This window comes from Notechis scutatus, chromosome Z, assembly GCF_049901735.1.
Source record: "Notechis scutatus isolate UNSWTSFEM ecotype Mainland chromosome Z, rNotScu1.2, whole genome shotgun sequence".
Taxonomy (NCBI): Eukaryota; Metazoa; Chordata; class Lepidosauria; order Squamata; family Elapidae; genus Notechis; species Notechis scutatus.
Window position 1 is genome coordinate 85,078,970 of NC_142025.1, and position 23,242 is coordinate 85,102,211.

At 39.3% G+C, this 23,242-nt stretch overlaps 1 protein-coding gene across 6 annotated transcripts in view; it reads right to left on the reverse strand.

Annotated features, from left to right (window-relative positions):
• Positions 1–23,242, reverse strand: part of TANC2 (tetratricopeptide repeat, ankyrin repeat and coiled-coil containing 2) — a 370,844-nt gene that overhangs the window by 278,040 nt on the left and 69,562 nt on the right. For all 6 annotated transcript variants that reach the window (XM_087947472.1, XM_087947477.1, XM_087947475.1 and 3 more), the window contains exon 2: positions 12,693–12,791. In XM_087947472.1, the coding sequence (XP_087803598.1) occupies positions 12,693–12,759 (67 nt within the window). In that variant the 5' untranslated portion in view covers positions 12,760–12,791. The remainder of the gene's footprint in view (positions 1–12,692; positions 12,792–23,242) is intronic.

The window sequence follows — 23,242 nt, forward strand, 5'->3', positions numbered from 1 at the left end:
GTAGAGTAGAGTAGAGTAGAGTAGAATATGATTAGAATATGATTAGAATAGAATAGAATAGAATAGAATAGAATAGAATAGGAATAGAATAGGAATAGAATAGGAATAGAATAGGAATAGAATAGGAATAGAGTAGAGTAGAGTAGAGTAGAGTAGAGTAGAGTAGAGTAGAGTAGAGTAGAGTAGAGTAGAGTAGAGTAGAGTAGAATAGAATAGAATAGAATAGAATAGAATAGAATAGAATAGAATAGAATAGAATAGGAATACTTTATTGGCCAAGTGTGATTAGACACAGAAGGAATTTGTCTTGGTGTAAATACTCTCAGTATACATAAAGAAAAGATACATTCATTAAGAATCAAGAATCATAATGTACAACACTTAATGATAGTCATAGGGTACAATCAACAATCAAATCATACTAGGAAACAATCAATATAAATCGTAAGGATACAAGCGACAAAGTTACAGTCCTACAATCACAAGTGGGAGGGGATGGGTGAGAAGGAGTGATGAGAAGGATGTTCAGCTGGCACCTGGGTAGACGTGATCAAAATTGGCTGTAGTTGGGACCTGGAATTGATTGGACCATGTGATGAAAAGATGGATGCAGGGGAAGGAACTTTGGGTGAGAAAAACACGGGATTTTAGATTCGGGTTTTCCCCAGATATGCCAATATGATGTCTCCAATAAATTTACACTTTGAGGAAGAAACTCACCTCAAGAGTTTTAATTCTGTTGGAGGTGTTGGAACCCTGACAAATAAGTTGATATTAACTCTTTTAGTGCTTGTATCTTAGATGATTCAACTCCTGATGTCTCAAAAGGAGAATTCAGTTTATGTTTTGCAACATTTAACAAAATTGTCAGTCTCACCTGAAAAACCCTCTATTTGTCACAGGCTTTTATTCTGATTTTTTGGGAGTACCTATAACAGTAATTTGATGCGTCCTCTATTAATATTAGCTTCTACACCTAATTAGAATGGAAAATAGAATATAGTGGAAATTAAATGTGATATCAATAGTACTTTAACCCCATCAATCCCCACACAAAAGGGCATAAAATAAGGATTCAGTTTGTCCCTAGCCCTTCAACTTTTATATTAATAGAATTGTTCAGGTAATATAAATTTCATTCCATCCCTCATTAAATCAAAAACGATTTTTCAGTTTTCTCTGTACTGATAAGGATACAACTATTCTTTCCCTGATTCAAATAGATTTTGCTGTAATTTTTGGACATTGCTAAATACTGATAAATCCATAGCTCTACCCACCATCCAACCAAAATTCTGGACACCCTACATTGATGACATCTTTGTCATAATTAAATGTTCCTAAATTGAAGAAACACATCACCTACTCAATAACATATTCCCTGGGATCAAATTCACATGCAAAGAGGAAAGAGACAAAAAAATCCCATTCTTCAACATCGACATAAAAAGACTAGACAACAGAGAACTGGAAACCCGTGTCTCCCACAAACCCACACACAAGTACAAGATCCTCAGTTTTGCAAGCAACCACCTCACACAAAAGAAGATGTGTCCAGATCCTCTTCAGAAGGGCCGGGACAAACTGCAGCACTACAACAATAAGAAAAGCAGAAGAGACATGGCTTCTCTGCAATGACTATCTAAAAAACTTCGTATACTGACACACAGCACCCAAATCCACAATCATGTCGGTAAATGAATTTTAATGGTCACTAGCCAAATACCCATGTCAATCTGCACCAGTGGAGCAGCGCCTGTGAACGGCGGCAGTACAGGAGCTCTCCCCAAGCCTTCGGCGGCGGCAGCGGGGGCGACGGGGGAGGGGAGGCGGCGGAGCAACAGCAGGGCCAGCCAAGAGATGGACTCGATGAAGGGAGGAGGTCTGCCGTCCCGGGGGCAAGAGGGATCCCCAAAGGCCATCGGGGGACACTCGGGGAGGGGGAGGGAGGGAGGGGCGTGGAAGGGGTGCGGAACCGCCCAGCCATTTGTTCACCAATGAATGAACCTGGGCAGGCTCCGCCAAGCAGGAAATTACGTGCGGGGGTGGGGGGCTTAGCCTCCCGCCCCCTGCCCCACCCTCCCCACCCTCCCCCAGCTTCAGAGTGCTGGGGGGAGGCTCACTCATTGAAGGCGGGCCGAGCGCAGGGGGCTCTGGCCGTGATTTTCCCCCTGCACCTCCCCTCACCCCTCCCTCTGCGGCCGGGGTCGCCTGGAGCCAAGGATGGTCCAACCTGGAGGGTGGGCGGGGGTGAGGGCGGGCGGCGGAGAGGAGGAGGAGGAGGCCGGGCTTGCTAGCTGCGCTCGCCTGGGCTCGCCCTTCGCTCATCAGAGAGAGCAAATGCTCCCAGTGTACATAAAAGAAGAGATACGTTCATCAAGAGTCAAGAATCATAAGGTGCAACACTTAATAATAGTCATAGGGTCTTCCGGTTTGAGTTTCTTCAGTGACAGACCGAAAGCTCGTCTCTGTGAGGCTTCGATCCATGCTCGCCGCTGGAGCGCCCCGAGCCGGCTGGTTTCGGGGCTAAGCCACCCCGTAGAGGTGGTGAAGAGGGGGAAGACTGCCTGCAGGGTTGAGGAGAGCCGCATCTCTCCTCCCCAGCTGGCCATTACTCCCTTTCCCAAAGGCGGTTGCAGCGGTGGTCAGAAATGGCCACCACAAAGAAGAACTCGACTGGAAAAGAATGTGCAGGAGGAAGAAAAATTAGAATATAGTGCAAAAGTTCATTTATTTCAGTAATGCAACTTAAAAGGTGAAACCAATATATGAGATAGACTCATTACATGCAAAGCAAGATAGTTCAAGCCGTGATTTGTCATAATTGCGATGATTGTGGCTTACAGCTCATGAAAACCCCAAATCCACAATCTCAGAAAATTAGAATATTACATGCAATCAATAAAACAAGGATTGTACATAGAACAATATCGGAGCTCTGAAAAGTATAAGCATGCACATGTACTCAGTACTTGGTTTGGGCCCCTTTTGACTCAGCCTTCCATCCTTCTGAAGTTGGTAAAATGAGGACCCAGATTGCTACTGCTATCAGGGTTACATCTTAATTTCTTTCATTTTTCCACGAGATTCACATCAGAAATATCCTAGAACTAGGAAATGTGTGATCAATCATCCCCAACTGGCATGGCTATATAAAGGCCAACTGATGCCTTAAGTGCAGCCCAAGAATGGTTCCTCTAGACAGAAGTAAAATTCCCATGTCATGAGTTGAAAACAAATGTGATAAAAAACAATCTATCCCTTCAAAACAAACTTTTTAACTTCACACTATGTCAAAGAAAATGTTTTTTTTTTTTTTTAACAATGCAGGCTAAAATAAAACATAACAGATATCGGGACAACTACAAACAAACAACTAAAGATGAAAGAAAGAATGTAAGGAGAAAAAAAATATCTGGTACTCTGACATTATAAGCTGCCAGATTCATCTGCAAATAAGGGAGAGGGGGACAAATGAGACACAATACTGTACCCCCTGCCCTTTCAATATGAATTGCCTGGTATATCTTGGCACATGGAAAGGGAAAGTGATTTTTACAAGGGTGGTGATTTGAAATTATCTGGCCTTGGGAATCCAGAAGGAACCTTTAAAGAGAGTGCTTCAAAAGCAATTACACTGTGTCCTGAAAAGAGGAAAGCATGGAGGGGGAACCTCAATATAAACCCGCATTGATATAGTTTAATATATGAGACAATAGAGGAAAATATTGATAGGTTTTCAAAAATTGTTTTATTTTATTCTACATTCAAAACAATACCTGCTGTTTCTTGATCTTGCCCATCTCAAAAAGCTGATCAAAAGTGAAGCATTGATATCTCCTTTGTGGGGTGGGGGGTTACTTAGAGGTTCGGAAGAAAAGAGATTCAAATTCCCTTGTCTTTATTCTGACCTGGAGTTAGGGGCTAGGAACTGTTTATTAACTGCATAGCTTGTAATCGACCATAAGCAGGGAATAAAGAAGTTGAATTAGCTTAAGTGCCTCTTTGAGCAGTATGTAGTATAGTAGAAGGAACTTCACTGCCAAAGAAATAGCCGTTGTCACAGAGACAAAACAGCTGAAAAGGTCTATGTCACAGAGACTGAACAATGAATACAGAAGATATCAGGAAATGTTCTCATAAGAACCTTGCTCATTTACAAAAGTGGTATTATAACTACTTGGGCTAAATATACAACTACTGAAATAAGCGGAAATTCATGTTTTCTCCAGCCAAGGAGAGTTCTGCTTCTGATAACTGTAAATAAGATGAACTGGCCTAACAAAGAGGCTATTATCCCTTCTCTCACTCAATTACTATGATGTCAAATATATTATAGTGATCTGAGACAGACTGTATGGTTATTCAGTCACTGCAAACACAATACAATTGTACTAACCTTTAAACTTTCCATTAATGATTTTAAGAACGAAAAATGCAAGTTGTCCTTATGCATTTTTATAAAAATATTACTGCTGTATTTGCTCTTTACTGATATGCAGAGGATAGCCTCAGTCTGCGGAATGAGAGGTGCTTAGAAAAGAGTAAAAATCCACGGCAGTAATACCCAATAGGAGATGAGAAACTTTATTCAGCTACACCCGAGGTCAAACGTAAAGCACCACAATTTTGCAAAACACAGAAGTGAAAAGCAGACACATCACCAAAAAGGAAAACCAGAAGGATCAGAGACAAAAGGTAAAGATACTGCTTAGCCCTCTACTACCTATTCCCTACCTTCCTTTTATTTTTACACAAACTGCAAGCAGTAAGGAGCAACAACCACTGTTTCTTCTTCTGAATTATTCAAAATTTACTCCCATGTCGGATAGTGATGAATCACTGGAGGCCTCAGGTTTGTAGTCACCTTCAGAAACCTCCGGCAGTGGGGTGCATAAAGCGTTCGTTCCCTCCAGCCCCAGAACTGAAAATCTGGAGTAGAATCTTGGGAGTTGTGTGTTGTCCTGGGAGATTAAGAGATCCACAGCTGGCACTCCGAAGTGCTCGGACAGCTCCTGAAACAAAGCGGGCTGCAAATGCCACTCTGCATGGTCTATGGTGGCTCTGCTAAGCCAGTCAGCCTCAACATTGGCCACGCCTGCAATGTGCTCAGCTCTAAGCAATACCTGATGTCTCTCTGCCTCCAGCATCAATGGCCATGAATGTGTTCCCCTTGGTGGTTAATATGCTCCTTGGTTGACACATTATCAGTCGAAACCAGGATGTCCTTATCTGAGACTGCGTCCTCTAATTGCCTTAAGGCCAGATGGACCACCCAAAGCTCTAGCCAGTTAATATTATGGCTCAAATCTGCCTGGGACCATTGTCCATGGACCACCCTGGATTGTATATGGGTTCCCCAGCCATAAAAGCTGGCATCGTGGTCAGTATCAACCTGTCAGGGTCCTTGAATAAGAGCCCCAGGGAGAGGGCCTCAGATGACCACAATCACAAGGATCTAATAACAATCTGACCTGTGAATGGGAGCAACTCCTACCTGTCTTCTGATAAGAGAGAAGAAACAATTGGAGTGTCCTGACACGCAATCTAGCCCAGGGCACTATATTAATGCATATCATTTTGTCCAGGAGCTTAAAGAGCGTAGCCAGGGATACCCTGTGTTTAGATTTTACATGCTCAATTAACTCCTTGATACTCTCCTGACATTCCTGGGACAAGGACATCTTGCAGGAAGTGGTATCAATTATAGCTCCCAGGTGGAGCAGACTATTGGTGGGAGTAAAATGGCTCTTGGCCTTGTTAACAGAGAAGCCATGCTCCTGGAGCACCTGGATGGTGATTTCCAAATCCTCTGCTGCCCGAGATGGGGAGGATGACTGGACCAATATGTCATCCAGGTAAGACTGGACTCTGACTGGGATGGCCCTAAGGTGGGCTGCCAGGGCTTGTCAATAGCTTTGTAAATGTTCTGGGGGCTGATGAAAGCCCAAAGGGTAAGGCCCTGTATTGATAATGCTACCCATTATAGCAGAACCTGAGGAATTGTCTATGGGCTGGAAGAATGAGAACATGAAGGTAGGCCTCAGTTAAATTTATGGAGGTAAAGAAATCCCCCTCCCTAATACCCTCCAGATAGACTGGAGAGGGTGCATCTTAAACCACCTGTATTTTACACAGCTGTTAAGACGCTTCAGGTCTAGAATTGCCCCCCATCCCCACCGAGGCTTTTGGAATTTCAAACAAGGTGGAATAAAATTCCATGCCCTTCTGGTCCTCACCAGCTGAATAGCCTGAATCTCTAGCAGGTGCTGAATGGCTGTTTCCATGAGGACCTTCCTCTCTGTTTTTTGAAACAGAGCAACAAATACAAAACCTCGGGAGTATAGAGAAGAACTCTAGAGAAAGGCCTGAGCAGACCGTCTGCAGGACCCAGCCATCTGTGGTGATCTCCTCCCAATGCCTGGCAAACAAGGCCAGACATCCCCCAATGGGAGGATTGTCATCAAATTTATCTGGGGTGTCGGAAGGGTCTACCCCCAGGCCCTCAAAAGGGCCGCTTGTTATTAAACAGGCAATTCCTACCTGTCCTATCTCGGGGTTGACCTTGCCTGGGGTTGAAAGGTCCCTGGGGTCTAGAAACCACCACCACCACCCCCGTTTCAGGAGCCCTATAGAAGGCATTGATCAGAAATCACCCCTTTTGGATCTGGAGGGCAAGATCTTCCCTTTATCCTTGGAATCCACCAGCACCTTGTCCAGAGCTTCTCCAAATAATTTATCCCCCTTGAAGGGGGCAGTAGCCAACCTCTACTTATGTCTCATATCAGCCTGCCATTGCCTGAGCCAGAAGAGGCGGCGAGAGGCTGCAGTCCCACTTATTTCCTTAGAGGCATATCTGGCTGCGCTGGGGGTGGCATCAGCTCCACAGCTGTTAGGAGTTTGTTTATATGCTGGTGTGACCTGACATCATCCAGTGGAATTCTCTCTTGCAGCTCTTAAAGCCAGATGAGAGAGGCCCTGTTAAAAAAGGATGCGGCCGTGGAGGCCTTCACCGCCCATGCTGCTGACAGGTGTGTTCTCTGCAAAGTTTGTTCAGCCCTCTTGTCCTCTGCTTTCAGGGAGTCCTCGGGCTCCCCAGGAATATCAGTGTTGGCTTGGAGGGCCACGACTGGGGAGTCCACAGCGGGCACTTCCAGAGCTTTGGAGAGATCAGCTCTCACGTTGAACAGCTTTCTGTCCAGGGAGGAAGGGCTTGGACCCAACCCAAGAAACGACCACTGCCTTTGGATAACTGTAGTGAACATCTTTGGCACAGGGATGACATCTGCCATCATTGTTTTCTCCGAAAACAATGGGTCGTTGGGGTCTTCTGAAGGATCTGTTGGTTCCTGCCTTGCCCTGTGTCATTCTTTGCCTTAAAGAGGAGCAACTTGAATATGGCCGGTTGGAAAAGGCCTAGCATTGGGATTTGATCAGAATTTCTCAGGCCTTCATCATCTGAATAATATCTGCCCATCAGCTGTGCCATGTCAAGTGAGGTGGAGTTATGCTCCCAGCGGGAGCATAAGAGACTGACCCTGAATGCAGGGAAAGATCATCTTCATAATGTGTCTCCTGCTACGTTTTGAGGATGATGAAATTTAAGCCTCAGAAGGTGAACACCTGGTCTGTTTCAGGGCTGCTGACACATCTTGCTTTACTGCCTCATCTAAAAGAACCTGCATGTTAAAGTGGAATTCAGGCTCCTGTCCTACCACTGGTCTAAATCCAGCTGACATGGGAGTAAATGTGGCCTCAGGGACCAGTCTGGATCTCTGGGCTGTCACTGGAAAATGTCCTATTGCTGGGCAGACTGAGAAGAAGCTTCTAATTTCAAAGCCTTCAAGGGATTCTTGCATCAAATCCTGCTCTTCTGCTCCCCCTGCGGCCATTTCAGTTACTACTCTCCTGTCATTTTGTGAATGCCTATCTCCTCTCAATAACAGTTGCTCCTCATTTTGGTGGGAATCTGAAACTATGGGTGTCATTTCTGCACTCTTTTGGGCCTCCTCTTGTCCCTTAGCCCACAATTTGTCCAGTGCCTTACCTCTGTGCCGCTTGTCCCACTCAGCTGCCTTGGAGCTCTTTTGAGCTCCTGCAGCTCTATCCCTTGGTTTGGGACTATCGGAGGAGATTAGTTGATCTGGGGCTGCTGGCCTGAGAGAACGTGATCTGTGAGCCGTCTCCTCCGCTCTAATCACGCGGCTAGCATTCTGTGGCAAATCAGCTATTTTCCTCCCCAACGCTACAAACCAGAGCCTTCAGAAAAATTTCTACTTTGGTTTCTCTAACCTACGCAGGTCAGAACACCACTCTAAGAAAAGGCCCTAGGCTGCAAAAGAGAGTTTCCTGTCTTCGTTTATGTCTTCTGCCCCTGTTAAACGCTGCCGCAGTAAAAAGGTTTCTGCGACAGCCGTTTAAGCCACCAAAAGCTGTCCCAAGCCAAACGCAGGGTAACAGTGTCGATGGTATTTCTACACACTTCCTGCTCAAATACCTCAATCATTGTAGATCGGCCCTCAGCCGATCCGCTGTCCAACGGGCTGGGCCGAAGCCCCAACCGAGCTGCCTTTGACAGCTGTCAAATGAGTAGACCGGTCCTCTGTAGTAAATAGTATTCAGGATTGTTATTTTTTCCTAATTTTCCAATTATTTTGATTCAAATTTGAATTCTTTTGGGAGCAAAATTAACACCTAGTCCAGCTAGCAACAGGGGGAGTGTCCTCAAAGATCTGTCAGACTTAGTCCAATCAGCAAGCAGTGACTGATAACCGAATCCTGAATGCTATCTCCACCACAATAGAGAAACAAGGTTTTCTGACATGCTAGACTATATAACAGTTATATGTCCAGTCATGTCCAAATGTATGGGGCAGTGCTCATCTCTACTCCATATCCAATTCAACCAGTATTTTCAGAAGACGCTTCTACGGTCAGGTGACCAGCATGACTATATGCCAAGGTGTACAGAATGGTGTCACCTTTCCAACAAAGGGTTACCTATTTATCTACTTGTATTTGCATGCTTTTGAAATGCTAGGTTGACAGAAGCTGGGGCAAGAGCAAGAGCTTTCCCCATTGCACAGTGCTTGGGTCTCGATTCGAAATGCCACGCCTCCAGTCAACAAGCCCAGAGTCTTAATCACTAGGCCACTGTGCCCAAATTAAATTATCTCCAGCATTTTACTGCAACATTTTAAAATTATGTACACATAAAAGGTTAAGGCCCAACAGTCAGCTTCAAATGCACAAGGGAATAAAGGGTACAGAAGATTTAACTGTTCTGACCTAAGTCATCACACAAATGAAGATTCTGATTTAGAGAAGACTAATGGAGTAATTAATCAATATCTACTTACAATGCATTCAGAAAGTATTTAGACCCCCTTCACTTTTGTCAATTTTGTTATTTGACAGCCTGATTCTATAGTTGTTAAAATTTATTTATTTTTCTCATTAATCTACACTCTATCCCATAATGACAAAGTGGAAATAGAATTTTAGAAATGTCTATAATTTATGTTAAAGAAAAAACTAAAATATATCTTTGGCAGAAGTATTCAGACCCTTTACTCAGTACTCTGTTGAAGCACCTTTAGCATTAATTGCAGCCTCAAGTTTTTCTGAGTATGACACAAGAAGCTCTGCACACTGGATTGGGGATTTTCTGACATTCTTTCTTGAAAATCCTCTCAACTCAGCCAAGTTGGATGGCGACCATCAGCGGACAGCAATTTTAGGTCCCTCTAGAGATGTTCAATAAGGTTCAAGTCAAGATTCTGGCTCAGCCACCCTAAGACATTCACAGAGTTATCCCTAAGCCATTCCTGTATTGTCTTGGCTATGTGCTTAGGATTGTTGTCATGTTGAAAAGTGAACCTTCGGCCCAGGCTGGAGTCCTGGGCACTGTAGAAGAGGTTTTCATTGAGAATGCCCTTGTACTCTGCTCCAATCAGCTTTCCCTCAACCCTGACCAGTCTCTCTGCTGCTGAAAAATACCCCCACCGCATTATTCTGCCACCATTATTCTTCACTATTGAGATGATATTAGGCAGATTATGAGTGGTGCCTGATTTCCTCCAGACATAACATTTAAAACTGAGGCCACCAGTTCAATCCTGGTTTGATCAGACCAGAGAATCTTGTTCCTCGCAGTCTGAGTCTTTCAGGTGCTTTTTTGCAAACTCCAAGTGGGTTTTCATGAGTTTTGCTTTCATCAAGCCACTCTGTCATAAAGCCCAGATCGGTGGAGGGCTAAAGTGATAGTTGTCTTTCTGGAACTCTGTCCCATATCCACACAGGATCTCTGGAGCTCATCGGGTTCTTGGTCACCTCTCATACTGAGGCCCTTCTCTCCCGATTACTCAGTTTGACTGGGACACCGACTCTTGGAAGATCCTGGTTATGCCAAACATCTTCCATTTGAGAATTATGGAGGCCAATGTGCTCTAAGGAATCTTCAGTATAGCAGAAATTTTATTGTAGCCTTCTCCAGACCAGTAATCCTATTTCTGAGCTCTGCACGAAGTTCCTTTGACCTCATGACTTTTGCTCTGCTACAATATGCATTGTCAGCTGTGAGGACATCTATAGAAAGGTGCCTTTCCAAATCACATGCAATCAATTTAACTTACCACAGGTCAACTCTAATCAAGAGGTAGAAACCTGTCAGCAATGATCAAGAGAAATGGGAGGCACCTGAGCTAAATTTCAAGTGTTGTTGCAAAGGGTCTGAATACTTATGTCAATGTGATATTTGAGTTTTTTTCTTCGTAATAAATTTATAGCAACTTACAGATATTTCTAAAATTCTGTTTTCCTTTTGTCATTATGGAGTATTGAATGTAGATTAATAAAAAAATGAATGTGAACAACTGTAGAATCAGACTGCAACATGACAAAATTTACAAAAGTGAAGTGGGTCTGAATACTTTCTGAATGCACTATAAGTTGGCTCTCTGCTTGATACAGAATTTCCATGGTCAAACACTTGTTGCAAACTCATCCAAAGGTTAAGCAAGGTGAGCTGTTAGGCAAAAACAGAACCTTCAAATGTTAGAAACAAGGACTCATTCCTCCCTTCGGTTTCCAGCGAGATGCAAACTTACACAACCACAAAACGATGGGGGAGCAAACAAATACAGGCCAAGTGGTAGAAACTGAGGGTTTGAATGAAGAAGAAACAGATTTTCTGTAGTCTAATATCTGTCTACATTTTCCATAGTTCTAATTTATTTATGAAAATTTGTAAAAAAATTGGGGATTTGCTTAGTGTTTAAATCATTTTAAATATGCTAGCACAATTATCCAAGAATAATTTCTCTATTTGTAAATAAATATTTCAAATTATCTTTCTCCAATAGTGACACAAATAGATGGCGAAAAACCCTAATGAGTTTGTTTGCAAGAATTGTATTACTAATATATATTTAGCAGAGTTCCAGATTCAAAGTTTAAAGATCTTTCAAGAATATTATAAATTAATAAAGATGTTTTTATAGGAATGACAAATCTCCAGATTTACATCTAAATTACAAATATGATAAGATACTGGGGGCTTTAACTGCCCTAATTTTCACTTTTATTAATGGATATTCATTTTTATTTTTATTTCTGCACAGAATTTTGAATACAAATAGTGTGTGGGAGTTAAGTGTTCCCCACAGTTAAGTATTTTGGGGGGAAGAGATTAGGAGATGATAGGGATAATAGCAATACAGCCTACTAGATGGGTAAATATCTTTAGGCATAAGACAGTGCTGTGGGAGTTAGTTGTTTTGCAGAGTGATGCCATGGGAAGAAACTATTTTGGTATCTAGTTGTTTTGGCATGCAATACCCTACAACGACATCCTAAGGGGAGAAATTGAAACAGATTATTTCCAGGATGTGAAGGGTCTGTAGATATTTTTTCAGCCCTCTTTCTGATTCGTGCAGTATACAGGTCCTCCATGGAAGTCAGGCTGGTCGTGATTGTTTTTTCTACAGTCCTAACTATCCATTGAAGTCTATACCTGTCCTGTTTCGTTGCTATGCAAAGAGATACAAATGCAAGACTCTATAATTCCTCTGTATCAGCAGATTCAGCATCTTAGCCATTGAGCCTACCGCATCCTTTATAACTTAGGACCTGATTATCTTGTCTTTCTTCTATAATTTCTATTCAAGCTGTAAAATCTGGTAAAGCTGGTATAGATCAAGTCCCACTGTAAAGCACTGTCACCTTGCCCAACCTAGGAGGTATTTCTTCTCTGTAACAGTGTCTGTATTACAGAACAATGACCCTTACCTGTTGAGTTTTCATAAAACATGATTCTTCTACCAAATGTGTAATGACTTATTCCCTAGTAGTCTGTTGTGATATCATTTTAGTCCTTTTAAGTTAGTTATTATTCCCAAAATATGGTTGTTTAATTATGTTTTGATAATCCTAATATTTTTATAATTATTTAAGCCAAATATATAAGCCACCTACAGTATATCTCAGTCACTGAAGCAGTGATTGAGGCAGTGAATGAATAAATGAATGAATGAATGAATGAATGAATGAATGAATGAATGAATGAATAGCAAAGTAAGCATTATTTCAAGAGCAGCAATGCTATTATGAGGTCTACCTGGGTCTATCTTAGAAGTAGTTTCATTCCTTGGATTAAGATGATTGCACTGCATCAAGACACTCCTTTTACTTACCACTGGATCTGTTCTTACGGTTTGATTTACCACCTGTAAGAAGCATCTTGAGACTGTTCCGAAACATGGTTGTTCTGGTCTACCAGCAGGACCCAGAAGCTATATTAAAAAAAAAGTATCCATTAATTAATTTTTTGTAATTATCAACAAGGAATAAAGTTGAGACATAATCTTTATAACAGCTATTTATATTAATAAGGTAACATCCAAAATCCAACATTTAAAAACCCTTTAGTTTTTGAATGAAGTCTTATATAAGAGATTTTCTATCTTCCAAGTATGGCTGACAATACTTAGATGTTTCTGGGTTCTGTTGTACTTCATCTGTTTTAATAGTTTGGGACATGACTGGATTGTGGCAAGTTATCCCCATGCTGTTACCAATATACAATGTAGAGTTTTATTGCAGACAACCCATCTCTTACATAAGTAGTCAGGAGCACCAAACCGATATAAACAGAAAATGACCAGTGTGAAAGATCTTCTACTAGATGAGCTATTGAAACTAAAAATGAGCTAGTGGAACTAAAGTGTGAAGTGATTTAGTAATTCAAAAGGACCCATGTTAGGTACCTCATTTATTAATATATCGGTACTTCAATGAATGCTTACCAACTGGTATACTTCAAATGAACACTAACCAAATGAACAAACATTTCTTCAATATTACATTACCCTTGAATGTGTTCTGAAATGTTATGCAATTTGAAAACAGCATCAACATATGCATTGGATTTACCTTTAATATTTTCTAACCATTTGTGAAGAAATAAATGAAAAAGAATCAAAAGTTATAGGAGTAAAATTTTGTACAAATTACAACCCAAAGATAAATTATACTGATGCCCTTATACCCTTATACTAATGCCCTTATACTAATCCTGTACATAACAGCTTGCTATTCTTTGTATGTAGACCATGATAAGTAGAATAAGTAACCTATAGAGCAGGGGTCCCCAACCGCGGTCCGCGGACCGGTGCACCGGCCGGGAACAAGCCTTACTGGGCCGCTGGTTGCTGGGCGCCGCCATCTTTTTTGGTAAAAAGCGCTTCTGGTGAGCTTTTCCGGGTAGAAAGCTCACCGGAAGCGCTGTTTCATCATAAAAGATGGCGGCGCCAGCGCCGTGAGCTTTTCCGGTAGAAAGCCATTTCTACCCGAAAAAGCTCACCAGAAAGCGCTAAGCCGCTATCTTTTATGACGAACAGCGCCCGGTGACGCCACCGGAAGCGCCTTTCGTCATAAAAGATGGCGGCGCCCAGTTGACGCTGCACTGGCCGCGGCGCCCAGCTGATGTCGGAACCGGGCGCAAGGCGTCGAAAAGGTTGGGGATCCCTGCTATAGAGAACCAATTTGATTTAATGGTTAGGCATCTGGCTAGAAACCAGGAAATTGTGAGTCCTACACAGACCCTAGGCACAAAGCCAGCTAGGTTACATTGGCTTAGTCATTGTCTCTTAGCCTTAGGAAGGAAGTAACGGCAAACCATTTCTAAAAACCTTGCAAAAAAAACTACAGGGACTTCTCTAGGCAATTTTGAATAATCAAACATGATTAAATGGAAGAAGAAAAAAATTATATGTAATATATTATATGATTTTTTTTAGTTATAGAAAGGTCAGTTTTACCTAAGATTAGCAATCTTTAATGTAATGTTAAAGAAAGGTGGATGTGCTAGGCAGTGATAATATTAGAGGGAAAAAAGCAAAATGTGTTCTCTTTTCCATTAACTGATTTTTTTTCCAGTTTTTCTTATCCTATATTTTTTTCTTTTTTTAAAAAAAAATTTAATTTGAAAAACATCAAGTTTTTCACTAGAAAAGCTGCTAATGTGCATTTAAGAATCATTCTATGAAATACAAATTAAATAATTACCATAAAATTGCAAACAACTTTACACTTTTGCTGTCCTTTTCATCTGATCCCTAGTGATTAACCTTTTCCCATCATCTGACCACTGTGGCATAAGTCCTGTGCTACAGCTTGGGAAATAAGCAGTTTCCTACACTTATTGTAAAATACCACAATCAGAGATGTGAAGCAGAAAATGAAAACAATTTGAATTTCAAAGCAGAAAAATCCCAATGACAAAAAAACCCTGAAAGTCAAGTAACATCTGATTTTATAAATACACAAAATATCTAAATGTTACATGCTACTTAGTAAGTTATATATTCTATGCTCTTAAAGTAATAAATGTTCCATCTACTTTGATTTTTCAAATGAAAAAAATACCCTGAGGAAAAAAATAATTCAAAATTCTAACAATATTATATTACTAGGCAGCAATGATTCTTAGTGGTTAAGGCATCAAGAATTCTTCTGTGAAAGCAGGTAAAATAGACATTTGTCTATATTAATATGGGTGTCAAACTCATGGCGTCATGGCGTGACATATCAGGCCTTTTTTCTCCTTCACTTAACTGGGAGCAGGCATGGCCATGCATGACGCATCTGAGCTGTGAGTTTGACAATCCTGGTCTATAATATTCCATCTGAAATACATAAAATAGCACTGCAAATTCTTTTGTTCAGCAAAAAAAGTCCTTCTACAGATTTAAAACTTCTACATGTATAATTTAATATATATCTCCTTTTATACAGACTTGTTGATAGAAGTATTCATTTATACATGTCCAATCATAAGAATTAGCACTGAACTTTTCCATTCATGCTGTGTAATTGGTTATTAGTCTTCAGAATATTTGTAAAGGTAGCTTTTGACTTACACCCAATAATTCAGTAAGCATTCAAAATTATGAATGTGCTGAATGGAGTTATGATCATTCTTAAAGTTATAGTTGTTGCAGGGTCCTTTGTTATCACATGGTTGTGATCTAGGAAATTGAAAATCTGTTTGTACTTATGACTTGTTGCCAAGCACCCTATAATCATGTCATTGCCATTTGCAATCTTTCCTGCTGGCTTCTTCGGAAAGCTAAACTAGCTAAATAGCTTTTTATTTTATTTCACATTTTCAATCTACTCATCAGAAAACTAAGCTAGCTAGCAATTTATTTTCATTTTATTATTTTATTTTATTACACATTTTTGATCTGCTTATCTCCCCCAGAGAAGGATTCTAAGAGGTGTATAATAAAATAATAATAATTTTAAAAATAACAACAAAGTAAAAAGTTAATGAGAATGCGAGGAGGGAAGGCCACAAGTCACTACTACCTGTCAAGAGGACCCTCTCTACTGAGAGCTGGCTGGAAAAAAAATCTATGTTGATGTTTAAGCATCATTTTCAGTCATGAAGGATTTTACAATGCCAGAGCATAGAGAGTAGCTAAGTAAAAATCATCCCAATAGAAATACAAGCAGTATTTTTAGTCAAGGAGGATTTTTAGCATCAGAGTTCGAAGACTGACCTTGAAAATCCTTGAATTTACCTTTAATCTTTTCAGAACATTTGTGAAGATAAAATAGAAATGAGGACAAATCACAAACCATCAGAGTTAAGATTTTGCACAGATTACAATCCAAAAATAGATTATAGAGAAATAACCTGCTCTGGTATTCTGTGCGGGGGCACTCTGCTCCAGATAAGCCTCTCTGCTTTGAGACTGAAAATCCTCCCTGCCAAAATCCAAACACAATTTTCAGTCATAAAGTGTTTCAATCCTACTTGGATTTCAGCTGGAATTACTTTCAGCTCCAGACCAGGGAAGCCTGCTTACAGCACAATAATAACTAATAATAAATAAATTACCTAACAAATAAATATTTCTGGAGCACATTCAATTTCAGTCTCACTATTCCTATATGGATAACACTGATCTAAAGAGAAAATCCTTCTGAAAACTTCTATTCAAAGGAGCAAGCAGGAATATATTTAAGTGTGCTCATATAAAGAATAACTGAATGGTTTGTTACAAACATACAGAAGCATACGCAAATGTAAAATGGAAATACAATTCTAGGGTGCTTGACTAAAAATAGAGATAACTACTGCTGAATATCAGCATATTACAAGCAGTACAATACTGCATAACATAAGCATTTCAATTGTTCCTTCAACACAGGGTGCAATGGATATTTTAATATCTCCCCTCAGGAAGCTATTGGGAGATTGTAAAACTGGCCAAAGATAAAGCCCTTTTGGATTTGGGGATTATTATACAGCCATGGTACCTAATAAGGTGGATAAAGGAGTAGAGTAACTCAAGCAAAACTGAAAAATATGTTTAGATCTTCATGTCACAGCACAGTGCTGAAGATTAATCAATGTACATTCATGGCCTCCAATGGACACGAACATGTCCATAAAAAGCTGCAATATTTTAATTTCTTTTTTTTTCTTTTGGAAAATTTTATTGATTTTTTAAAAACAAACAAACAAAAACATAAAACATAAAACATTTTTTGAAAGCAGCTTGATCCCGGGTTACATCTCTTTGTACAGACACAAATTCAAGTTCATGCTCATTTTTATATACCATTCCATATCTTATTACCATTCTACATTTTCTATATAGCTTCTCCCCTCTTTTGACTTTCTTAATTTTATTTTATTTATTTCACCTCAATTCAGATCATTATACTTATATTCTTTGTCTGTCCTGTTTCAGCTGTCTATTATCTTTTCTCATTAAACAAAATTTCTCCTGTAATCACTGATTGGAGTATGACACCTTTATATCTTTCCCCTAAAATTATAACACTTAATATAATACATAAATTCCGTTCGGATTCTGCTTGGTACATTCTAAAACTACACACTGTATTTTAAAAAAAGAAAAAATTATGAATATATAATTAAAACAACAATCCATACCAATTCAATTCTATCATTAATATTAATATTCATTTAAATCTTAAACATTTTACACATTACTTTTCAAATATGTATCATACTTCTATGGGAACACTTATAAACTTTCCATAGTTACTTCCCCCCCACTTCACTTATACTTTATAAAACATTGAGTAATTAAAATGTTCCCATTCCTTCCTAATTAAATTCTCTCATTTATTTCATTTCATTTATTTTGTTCACAAAAGTTTCATTGAATTACACTGACTATTTTATCCCACTTTTTAATCATATGTTGTTTCCAATTTTCTAACATTATTTCTAATACAAATATAACAATACAATCTTATGTACCTTTGCAGAATCACTTTTTCAGTTAAATTTTCACCCATTATCTCTGAATAAATCCTGTTTCTTTACATCTTGCTCCAAACCTTTGTAACTTCTCTTCCCTTCCTTCCTCCCTTGCTTCTTCTCTCTCCCCTTTTTACCCCCTTGTCTCTCCACCTCCATTTCCCTCTTCTGTATTCCCCTTTTCTGTTGCTTTCTAACATTATATCCACTTTTCACATTATTTTTCCCTTTTTTGGCTGTTTTTTAGGTCTTAAATTCTCCACTCTTTCCCCCCTTTCCCCTTTCTTCCCCAGATAAAGTTACTTGTTCATTAAAGATGGCTTCTTCTTTGTCCCAATCTTCTTGTTGCGCAGTCTTTTCCTGTAGTTTCTCATAGGTACAGATCGCCATTTCTAAGAATTGAAAAACCAAGCCAAAAGAGCCCTTCCCTTCTTGTTCCTCTTCTTTATATTTTTAAAATTCCATTTTCAGTTCATCCACAAGTGATGCCATTGTAGATTTTTTTTAAACAACCACCCAATTGTTTTTAGTCATTCAAATATAATTTCCAAAAGTCCCAAAGTCACCAAGCAATCCAAATACACACAAGCTGTTTCTTTTAACACTTTCTTCTTTTTTCACTTTCTCTTCCAGGGGTTACTATTTGGTTGCAAAGTTCCAGTTAAAATGTATCTTTTAGAAGTCTTATTAAGATTTAACTTTAGATTCTTTTGAATTTTAGGCAGACTACTCCTTCCAAATCCTGCCCTTATTCTTTTCCTCTCCCTTCGCACTTATAGCAAAAAAAATATTTTTTTTTAGTGTTCAGAAATCTTTGTTGTCCCCTTGGCATTTAATTATATTTCCAGTTTAATTACCTATTGGTGCCAAAGCGGATTTTTCCGATTTCTCATTCATCTCTCTTCACTGTCAACGTAAGGAAGAAGAGTGAAAAAAAAAACTTTCCCTTTTCACTTTCATTCGCTGCTTCTGAGTCTTCTTTGGGAGCGATGTATCTTTTATAAAATTTAAATTCCAGGATACCTTAGTTGTTGCTTCTTATCCCGGTCAGCCAAAACTTTCACTTCTTAACTTCCTCCTGCACTTTCTTTTCCGGATGAGTGCTTCTTTGAGGCGGCCATTTCTGACCGCCGCTCTTACCGCCGGGAAAGGGAGTTTAGCCAGCTGAGGAGGAAAGATGCGGCTTTCCTCGACCCTGCTGGGATCTCCCCCCTCCTCACCACCTCTACGAGGTGGCTTAGCCCCGAAGCCAGCTGGCTCGGGGCGCTCCAGCGGCGAGCCCAGGCAGAAACTGCACACGATCGCGGATTCCTACCTGCCGCCGAAGCCCTGCAAACCGGAAGTTTTCAAAAAGCTGCAATATTTTAATTTCTTGTGAAGTGTCTAGTTCCAGAAAGAATTTAAATTATTGATCAAGATTAAAGCAGTCAGATCAACTGGAAAAAATAGCTTAAGTCTGTAAGAAAAAGTGTAAATCCAAGCAGATGATTTGATTGTAAATAAATCAAAGTCATGGAGCAGCACTTTAGAATGCAATGGGAAGTTTAGAAACAGGCCATACAAGTTAGGCTTAAATCCTTTCAGGGGGAAGGAATGACCCATAAAAACCCAATTGAACTCCAAAAATCTAGTTGAGCACAGATCTTAGGCAAAATTATTTTAAGTGCAGATGCAAACTGAGCTCCTTTGAAAGAATGGAAAAGATTCTGCTCTGACATGGAACTTTAAGATCATCAGTATATTTGGCTGTCATGAAAAAACTATATTCTTATTCAGTAATGTATAATTGGAATTTTTCTTTAAAAAAAACTTTAGTTTTCATATAGGTATAATTTAGTAGTGTCACAACCCTAAAGTAACCCTTTACCATAACAAATAGACCTTTCCTGACAAATCTGTTCTAAGAAGACTGGCAATTATTCCATAATATTAGGGCAAAAATCCAGATGAGGTAAAGAGTAATTTAAATCCCCATTTCTATTAAATAGAGATTACCGTATTTAAGTAGTTTAAAACAAATTTCAATTGTTAAACAAGCCAGAACAGGATTGTTACTTTTGAAAAATGACCACCTTTGTTGGCTGTGTCATTACATAAAAATGCAAATAGTAAGAAAGGAAATGTGAATGGTCAGGCAAAGAAATGCAAGACAAATTAGTAGAATTATTATAGTTGTCCTGATTTGAAAATGCTGAAGGAAACATGAACATCTAGGCTAATAAATGTTCTTGTCATCATATCTTCTTTTAAGAACTAAGTTCATAATTTCTGGATGACTTTCCCAAGTTACTGTTGGAGTTTCAGTGCTTTAACAAAATATGATTATTACATTATGATGATTATACTGTAGGGAAATTGTCCAGAAAATATTGTCACACAAAAACAGATAATGATTTTGATTGTATCATAACAGAATTAGAAGTTCACTTGGAAGTCAATGTAAATCTTACATTGGGAGGGGAAATGCCAGATTTAGAAGTGATTGAACGCAAGTCATTAACCTCTCTGGTACTGTCAGCATGGCAGATTAAACCAGATAGAAATCACAACCAGACGAACTAATTTTATTTTATTGTAAATCTACATTGAAAGTATATTGCAAGTGTGAAAGTATATTGCAAGTTTTCCCGAAAATAAGACCCAGTCTTATTTTCTTTTGAGCCCAAAAATAAGCACCAGGTCTTATTTCGGGGGATGTCTTATCCACTAACCTTAGAACCATTGGAGCCAGGCCTCCCATGCTCTGACTCCTGTTGTGCTGTTGCCTGACTTCTGCGGCCACCTGCAGATGCTCGTGGCCAAATGGTGCAATAGGTGTTGGGACATGGGAGGCCTGGCTGTGGTGGTCCTAAGATAAGTGGGTAAGACATCCCCTGAAATAAGATCTGGTGCTTATTTTAGGGCCCAAAAGAAAACAAGACCAGGTCTTATTTTCAGGAAAACACTGTACTTTCACACTTGCAATATTCTATCAATGTAGATTTACAATAAAATAGAATTCGCTCATCTGTTGTGATTTCTATCTGGTTTAACCTGCCATGCTGAAAGTACCAGAGGTTAATTAAGTGCTTTCAATCACTCCTAAATCAGCCTCCCCAATGTAGGATTTACATTGACTTCCAAGTGAACTTCTAATTCTATAAAACAATAGCCTCCAGTCCCCTAATCCTCTTTCTTCTCTTCTCTGCACTCTTTTTAGAGTCTCAACATCTTTTTTACGTTGTGACAACCAAAATTGGATGCAGTATTCCAAGTGTGGCCTTACCAAGACATTATTAAGTGACATTAACACATCATGTGATCTTGATTCTATCCCTTTGTTAACATACCCTAGAACTGTGCTGCTTTTTTGATAGCTGCAGCATACTTTTTTGATAGCTGCAGCATATTTAAGTGATTGTCCATTAGACCTCCAAGAACTTTCTCACAATTGCTGCTATTGAGCGAGGTACCACTTATACTATACCTGTGCATTTGGTTTTTCTTGCATAAAACTTGCTTTTTTTACCATTTGAAGAGTACTGGGCCTAAAAGAGAGCTTTGGCATATTCTACTGCTGCATATTTCCCTCCATGTAGATGCAGTTTCTTCGAGAACTACATGTTGAGTATTGTTGGCCAGCCAGTTATGAATCCATCAGGTGGTGATGTTATCCAATCCACATTTTTCTATCTTATCAAGTAGAAAGTTGTGGTCTCTTTTATCAAATGCCTTGCTGAAGTCCAAGTAAATTATATCCACAGCATTCCTCTGCTCCACTAATTTTATCACTTTGTCAAAGAATGCAGTAAGATTTATCTGGCATGATCTGTGTTTGACAAACCCATGTAGGCTTTTGTTTATGACCCTGTTTGCCTCTAGGCGTTCACTGATTTGTTGCTTGATTATCTTTTACAAAATCTTCCCAGGTATTGAGTCAGGCTGATAGATCTGTAGTCTCCTGAATCTATTTGTTTTCCTTTTTTGAAGATGGGAACTATATCAGCTCTTTTCCAGTCCTCTGGTAGTTCTCTGGTGCCTCAGGATCCTTGAAAAATATAATTCAGTGATTCTGAGATCACGTCTGCCAGTTACTTCAGAACCTTGGGGTATAATCCATCTGGTCCTGGTGATTTGAACTTTCGAGAGTAGACAGGTACCCACACTGTTTTTTACAGTACTGTTTTTCATAGGCTGGTTTTTCCCTTTGTCTAAAGATAGATGCAAAAATTAATTAAGTGGTTCTGCTTTCTCCCTGTTGCTTGTCACCTTGTTACTTTCTCCCATTAATGGACCAATTGACTTTTTTCTTGTTTTTTACATTTTGGAAGCAGCTTTTTTTTCGTTATTCTTGACTTTTATAGCAAGCCTTAGTTCATTTTGAGCCTTAGCTTTCCTTACTTCATTTTTGCAAGCTCACGTTATTTGCTGATATTCTGCTTTAGTTATGTGCCCCTCTTTCCAGTTTTTTTTTTTTTTTTTTTTGTCTTTTGATTTGTCAGAGAGCATGCAGCCATGCTCGTTTGAGAGCTGATATTTTTCTTCTTCATTAGTATTGTATTAGACTGGGCTGTTATAATCTCTCTTTTCAAAATTTTCCAAGTTCCTTGAATTGTTTTCACTTGAGGATTCTCATCCATGGAATCCTTCCCAAGCTCTAGTTTATTGAAATTATCTATTTTAAACTCTAAGACTCTAGTTTGACTTTGTTCTATTGCTTGTGCTTGAATAATGTTGAATTCCAATACTGCATGATCACCAAGTTTCCCGTAGCTTCAACACCTTCTATTATTTCATCTCTGTTAATGAGAATTAAGTCCAATGTGGCTGATCCCCTAGTTCCTTCTCTACTTTTTGGGTGACAAAGTTGTCTGCTAGGTTTGTCAGGAATTTGATTGATATTCCACTTGGTGCAGAGTTTGTCTTCGAGTTGATGTTAAATAAAGTCCTCCATTATGATGTACTTCCTAAATATCTTAGTTAACTGACTAGTAAAAAGTTCATCTATTTCCTGTGTTTGGTTGGGTGGTTTATAGTATTTCCCCCCCTTTTATATTGACCCAAATGCATTCAAGACAGTTTTCATCATTGTTGTGCTCTATTTCTGTAGCAATGCAGTTATTTCTTATATATAATGCAACTGCACCTCCTCTTTTATTTGGTCTGTTTCTTTTAAATAATTTAAGTCCCTCTAGCTGTATATTCCATTTGTTGGTTTTATCCCATCAAATTTCCATAATGGCAACAATATCATATCTGCCCTCATTTACTTGAATTTCTAATTCACTCTGTTTAATTCCTCATACTCTGAGAGTTTGTGTATTGACATTTGAATCATCTTTACTATGTTTACTTTCTACATAACCTGTGTTGTGCCTGACTTCCCCTACTTCCTTACCATCTGTTTGGTTAGTGCACATGATATGGCATTCATTATTAAAAGCTTGATTTTGCTTGACA